The sequence below is a fragment of the Gallinula chloropus genome (assembly GCF_964237585.1).
Source record: "Gallinula chloropus genome assembly, chromosome: 3".
In the NCBI taxonomy this organism is placed as follows: domain Eukaryota; kingdom Metazoa; phylum Chordata; class Aves; order Gruiformes; family Rallidae; genus Gallinula; species Gallinula chloropus.
The window spans coordinates 55,892,727-55,899,493 of NC_140087.1; the positions used below are offsets into that span (position 1 = coordinate 55,892,727).

At 39.6% G+C, this 6,767-nt stretch overlaps 1 protein-coding gene across 2 annotated transcripts; it reads right to left on the reverse strand.

Moving 5' to 3' along the window:
- Positions 1-376: 376 nt before the first annotated feature.
- CRIPT (CXXC repeat containing interactor of PDZ3 domain) lies at positions 377-6,672 on the reverse strand. Of its 2 annotated transcripts, none has more exons than XM_084262298.1 (5): positions 6,639-6,672; positions 6,354-6,419; positions 5,906-5,960; positions 5,107-5,210; positions 377-2,291 (listed from the first exon to the last, which is right to left on the reverse strand). In XM_084262298.1, exons 1-5 carry the CDS (start codon positions 6,652-6,654, stop codon positions 2,227-2,229), a joined length of 306 nt encoding a protein of 101 aa, XP_084118424.1. In that variant the 5' UTR covers positions 6,655-6,672; the 3' UTR covers positions 377-2,226. The 2 variants fall into 2 exon arrangements, with proteins under 2 accessions (XP_084118424.1, XP_084118425.1); XM_084262299.1 differs by lacking the exon at positions 377-2,291 and adding an exon at positions 3,956-4,127.
- Between the last annotated feature and the right edge of the window lie 95 nt (positions 6,673-6,767).

Here is a 6,767-nt window from a genome sequence, read left to right on the forward strand (position 1 = left end):
TGAAAGTTGACTTTTACATCAGCAAATGCTCAGGAACTGAGCCTCTCATAAGCCTAAGGTTTGAGAGCTAGAGATGGAAGATCCCAAACACACACAAACCACTAGAACAACAAATTAATATGGTTTTTTGATAGTATCCACCATCTGAAAAATACCAAACCAAAACCAACCCTGTCCTTTTCCAACAAAAATACATTCCAACATGCAAAAGTAGCTGCCCAGGGGTAGATACAGGTACTCTTTAAATCAGTTACAAAGCAAGGTAAGAGTTCATTCAGTGCCAATATTTAGAATGCAATAAGCATTCCAATCATACCATGTATTCAAAAGTTATAAACTCATGCTTTTGAAATAGATACTGGCAAGATTTAGGAAGACAAGAAAAGAAGTTTTATTCATAGAATAGCAAAAAATAAATCAATCTTATAGAATACACCCAGGAAGGGTGAAGATTTCCGATAATATCAGAATTTGCCACCTGAAATCACCACACACTCTGCTGATGAGCACTGGCTGCAAAACGTAAGGCCAATTACAGAAATTTGCTTTTCATCCATACAAAAGATGTGCCACAAAGATGTACAATAGTATTAGAATTCCTTGATGTGTTTGGAAACACATGGCCACCACCATGTGGAAATAACCTTCCTGTCTGCCAGCGATCACCAGCTAGGTAATCCACGTACCTCTAGTCAATTGTTTATGCAGGTGAAGCTTTTGAAGTGAAAAGCAGCAGCATTCCTCTCTTATTTTGGGGGACCCAGCTCATTCCACAATCTGGACAAAGCTTTTTAGTACATATAAAATGCTGAAAAGATTTTAGCAACTGCAGGACACCAAAAGATTTTGGAACAAGAAACTTTGGTGACAAGTGCTTAGTAATGGATAGTTAAAGGTGACAGGAAATGTCAGGCAACCAACCCCTTTAGAGGGCTACATAAAGCACCACCACAGCATGGCAGGAGATAAGAGCAGAGAATGCTACATTCCCAGTATTCATTATCTTCTCCCACTATCACATAGAAAGAAAAGCGACTTTCACTCTCCGTTAGTCGTGCAGTTGTATCAGTAACACATATACAAACAAAAGGAAACCTAAACCAGAGTATCAACTCACAAGGAAATTCTCATTGATAGTTTTTCTGTTATAGTTGAAAGTTGCAAAGCACAAGATTGCCAAGAAGAGATTGCTGGGAGGAGCAAACACTTTTTAAGTCTCAAAACCCCCACCACAATTAACAGTACTATTCTTTTCCCTTAAAACACATGCACAACAAACACTTACTACTCTCCATAACAAAAATTACTTTGTTAACCAAAGGACAACAGAAATGAAGAGACACACTCAGACTCTCATGCTCAGAGAGGCTAATTTCAGGTCTTATATCAAACCAACACTGAAGAGAAGACAGGCTGTGTTGTTCTTTCAAATGGGAAATATAACCAATTACATCACAGAATTCAAGAGCCAGTCGCAAACCAAGGATTTGGAAGCCAGACTAACTTAGGAAATGATGAGACTGAGACCTGGCATTAAAAAATTGATGCTTATCATTTTATTGCCTTGGACCACCAGACCCTCCCTAGAGGCTAGCAAGGGACTAGCTAATCAGTCTTAACTGGCAGAGTAACACCCCAGCTTTCAGTAGTTTAACGATTTGTGACTTAACCAGTCCTGCTGTAGGTAGACACAAAATTCAACAGGCCAACCGCATTAAAACCTGAAGAGCAAAACTTAGAGGAGAGGACATTAATAGTTTGGGGTGAGATTAATAATAAGTACCTGTAAGCATAGAACTAAATGAAGATACTACTTTAATGAGGTGATACAAGTTTGTATTTTATACATCTATAAAATATTACTATCAGACAAGCAGAAGACTTGAGATACTTCTAAGGAATAAAAGTGTTAATCCCAAATATCTGCGTTAAGATGGTTAACACAGTTTCAACCTATCCACTAGGATCTCCTCATTCACTTGGAACTGTACCAGTTGCTGCAAACCATTATCTTTAAATAATAGTTAATATCAGCATGAAAACATAACAAAAACAAAAATCAAACATTATGTACATTTCTAGGCAAACGAGCAGGCCATCTTTACCTCTTGTCTCATTCCAAGTAAATGGATTATCTTCCACAAAATAATATTCACAGATGATTTTAGAGAAGAGTAACTGTACAGACACAAAAGTTAAAGTTCATAGAAAGACTGCTTAATACAATTAGACAGAAGTTTGCTTGTAGTTCTTCGTATCCAAGACCTTCTTGCCACACATTGAGCAGATGCCTATAAGCACACAAAAGGTGTGTGAATAATTTTAAAATAACGAAATTTTTTCTTCAAAAATATACTTGCTAAGTTTTCATAAATATAATTTTCAAAGAATTGTTGAAATGAATGCTTACTGACTACTGGTGCGTTTTCTCACCAAATGCTGCAAATCTGGAAGTATTAATACGATTTCTAATACAAATTAGTATTTCCAGCACGTGTGTGATACGACCACTTAAACAATACGCTTTATTTTGAGAGAATTATTATTCACAGCACCGCCCAAAGCCTTTGGAATTTGCTGGAATACTGAAAAAGAGACAGAGATACAGGAAAGGTTCCCATCTGGTAAAAATAACATCTTATTAAATTCTGTAAGCCCTGTAACCAGACTGAGGCCTGAGATGGACAGAAAATAGCTAGGCTAAGACAATATAGTCACCAACAAACTGACTGCTAAATGGGAAGGTTAACAGGTAGGAAGCTTCAGACAATTGAAAAAGTAGGGAAAAACACGGTTTCATAGAATGAAACTATTTACAGAGTTGTAGAACTGAGAAACAAGGGACACCAAGAATACTTGAGTGAAGATGACAACTGATAACCAAGAGGACTTTGACCTAAAGAGTGGTAAGTCAGAAGACTAGAGCAGCAAAAAGTGCTCAAGTTCAACAGGAGGGGTGGGTTCTATTTATGTTTCTCTCCTAAAGTGGAAAGGTAGTAAGAACTAAATCTGTTGTCTGGTTGGGTTACCTTTCATTTTTCAAGACCATTTATCAGCAGATAAAAAAATATGTCAAGTGGCAACTACTCCTGTTCACTCTCTCCAAATCATGTGGTTTTATATATTGACATCACATGACTGGACATATATATCTAAGAGTCCATTAGAAAAAAGAATAGCAGGGAACATGCCACATAATTTACTTTACAGAGCAAAGTCCAGCCGACAAGCTGTTTGCTTCAGGTCTAAATTGAGGAGTAATTAACTTTAGATAGCTCTTCATTTCAGAAATATGCAACAGTTGAAGCCCTGAGCCCTATGACTGCATTTGCTTCAAGAAACATGCCACAACCATGACTATGATGGTCTGAACTAGAAACTAAAGCACTTAAGAGTTCTGAATTTTATGAAGAAACCGGATTCAACCTGTAAGGATACACAAGCAGACAAACACAAAATCCCAAAGCCCACCAAAACCAGCCACAAGTTTAAGACAAGGTTCAACCATATGGGATTCAGGCAGCCATCTGGTGTGCATCTAGCAACTAGAAAAGGCAACCCTCCTACAGCAGGCTGCTAAACTACTGACTCAGTGACACAGTACACATTTATAGAACAACTGAAATAATTTCATAAATAAAACTTACTACTGGTTAGCTGCAGCTTTGCATCTAACAATGGGCTCACTCCATGTCTGAATGCTATGTGGATTCCTCGCTGTTAATAAACGCTCATGTTGCTTTTTCTCCCTTCAGAAATTACAAGCTTGAGCCCTTTTGCTCACCTACTCAAAATCACAAGACTGGGAAAAGTTTTATATCCTTAAGGCTATCAAGTTTGTTTGAAATTAATTTTCCCCCTCTCAGGAATTTACCCATACTGAAAACTTCTTATTAATATGGGAGACAGAAAGCTTCCAGATAATGTATGTAATCAGAATTTTGGTGCAGTCACTCACACATAACTCATATAAGTACAGAAAGATATTACACACTAGGTACCACATGGTGTAGTATCTGGCTTTCTAAGGATGTCAATTATATTCTTCTTTTTCATTGTTCAGGTTCACCTTACGCCACGTTTGACTTAGAAGGCATCAAGCATGTTCACAACTGAACCAGAGGCTCCTATTAGAAAAACAAACTTTTCAATGCCTTGTGCACAAAGACAGCCATAAGCATGATTTGCCTTCAGAGACACTGTTTTAATTGCTTTTACAACTCAATTTATATTTTCTCTTTGCTTTTTATTTCCCAAGTATTCTAGCTTTGTTAAGATAGCCTATCACTTTACTAATACCAGAAATTAGATTTTTGGTTGGTTTATAGAGTTTTATTAGGAGGTGGATATGTGTGGGATGTTTGGGCTGATTTGTTTGGGTTTGGGTCTTTTTGCTTTGGGAGTTTTGAGGATTTGGTTTTGGTTGGTTTGGCTTTTCTTGAGATCCCTATTTAGAGTTTTAGATTTAACTATTATAAAAGTGCGGGAGGGGAGAATGGAGCAGAAAAGGGACTGCAAGAAGCAACTGATTTTTACAAATAAACCAAGAAAAATCAAACTTGCTACATGACAGCTTTCTATACAACTGCCAAGATTAAGTTTACAATTATTCTTCCAATTCTACTGCTTTAGATGCCAGAAACATTCTAAGAGAAGCAGAATCTAAGAGCAGCATCATAGTGACTTAGACTGGAAAGGATCTCTAGCAGTCTCTAATTCTGCCCCTGCCCTACTCAAAACATGGCCAACTTGGATGAAGCTGGCTCAGGGCTTGTCAAGTCAAGTCAAGCTCTGAATATCTCCTGCAAAGGTTCCACAAACTCTGTGGGCCTGTTATTACAGTGTTTGACCACTCTCACAATGAAAATTGCTTTCCTTGTATGTAATTAGAATTTTCTACATTTTAACCTGTGTACATTGTCTCTTATTCTATTCCTGTGCACCTCAACAGGTGACTCCATCTTCTCTATTCCTTCCTGTTAGTAGCTGAAGACAGCTATTAGATCTCATCTTAAGCTTCCCTTCGTAAGGCAACACAAATTCAACAGCCCCACTCCCTCTCTAATTTCAAACCAAACAGGTAATTCAGTACTCATTGAAACTCACCTTTTTTATAGGCACATCCTTGGCAATAGTGAGACCCTGGCTGATGGACAGAACTCTTACAAATCCGACATATTGCAAATTTGTTTTTTCCGTAAGGATCAAACCTGGCAAAAAGAAGAAGTATTTTATTTATATGCCTTGAAATAAAGTATTTCACCTGCCTCATCCTAAAAAGTCTACACCAGAGGGCATGGACAGAAATTCCAGCAAAAACTGTAATTTAAGAAAATAACATACAAGTATTATTTCTAATAGGCTGCATAAAGTCTACAGAAAAGCTCCCACTTTCCTCATTAGGAGAGATTTCTTGCATTAGGGACAAAAACTTGACACATTCTTAGTTTAGCTTTTGGGTTTTTTTGTAAGACACTAGCCTATTTTGAACTTAAACTGCTTTTCTGCAGCATCCTGCCCTCTTGCATAACAGAGCATCCCCTGGACATTAAGGAAACTCTCATGGGGTTGTACTGGTAATTTTAGCACAGAAAATAAGCCTCCTCAGTTCCTCTACTAACAAAAGCATCAAACACTACCAATTTCAGTGAGAGAACACATTAAGATTTTTGCCCATGCCCTACAATTCAGCAGAAAGCACCCATTAAATATGAATAGACATATTTTTACCAACTAACAAAATGTCATAATCCCACAGGTTTGGGAGTTTTTTGGGGGGCGGGCTGGGGGGATGCTATAAAAGTGTATTTTGGACAAGTTTTGGCAGTTGCCCAAATATGCAGAAAACAGGCCTCAGTTACAGCAACCTGGCTTTTTTAACCAAAAATCAGTGTAAAACACTAACCTTGCCTTCTTTGAGGTCAACGCTTTGTTTTCATTTAACTTGCGGCCACCGCTTTCTACAAAAAAGGATAAAAACATAAACCAATATTTTTCTCAGTTCCAAATATACTTTAAAACCCCCTTACTTTATAGCTCTGACATACGTGCAAATAAAGTCACAATGAGAAATAAAAGATACAGTACAGCATTAAAGCCCAGGGCAAGCGAACAGTGTTCTGTTTGTGTGTCATCATTGCCTACAACGAGCAGAAAACCCAAAGTTCCATACTGAAGAACACAGGATACATAAATTCCCAGTGTGTTAAATTAATACAGGAGACGAACTACAAGAGTTAAAAATTAACCTGATTGACCACTTCAGGTGTCAGCCCCAGGGCCGCAAGACAGCTCAGGTACCAAACTGGCTTTCAGACACCTGGAAAACCAGCGTTAGACCTGCCCAAGGTTACCTGTAGTGTTTCTCGCACCATCTTTCCAGGTATCGGGAGTGATTACCGTGCCCAGCTTCTTCTCGCCTACGTAAGGAAACGTTACAAGGGGAAAACAAAATTACAACGACGCGTCACTGACACCCGCAGCGAGCGCTGCCTACGGAAGAAAGACAGTCCGCACGGAGGGGGCCGCCGCCTACAGCCTGCCAACGCAGCCCGCGCCCCCCAGCCTAGCTCAGGGCCGACCGGGACCCCCGAGAGCAGGCCCCGGCAGCGCTATCAGGCTCCCCCCAGCACACTCACACTTCTCGCACACCATGGCGGCCCCCACCGCAACAACAACACGCAGCCACTTCCGAGCCCACCCCGGAACTGACGCCCGAGCGCCGCCGGTTTCCGTTGCCGGGCGGCCCCGCGGGCGCTCCGCGGCGA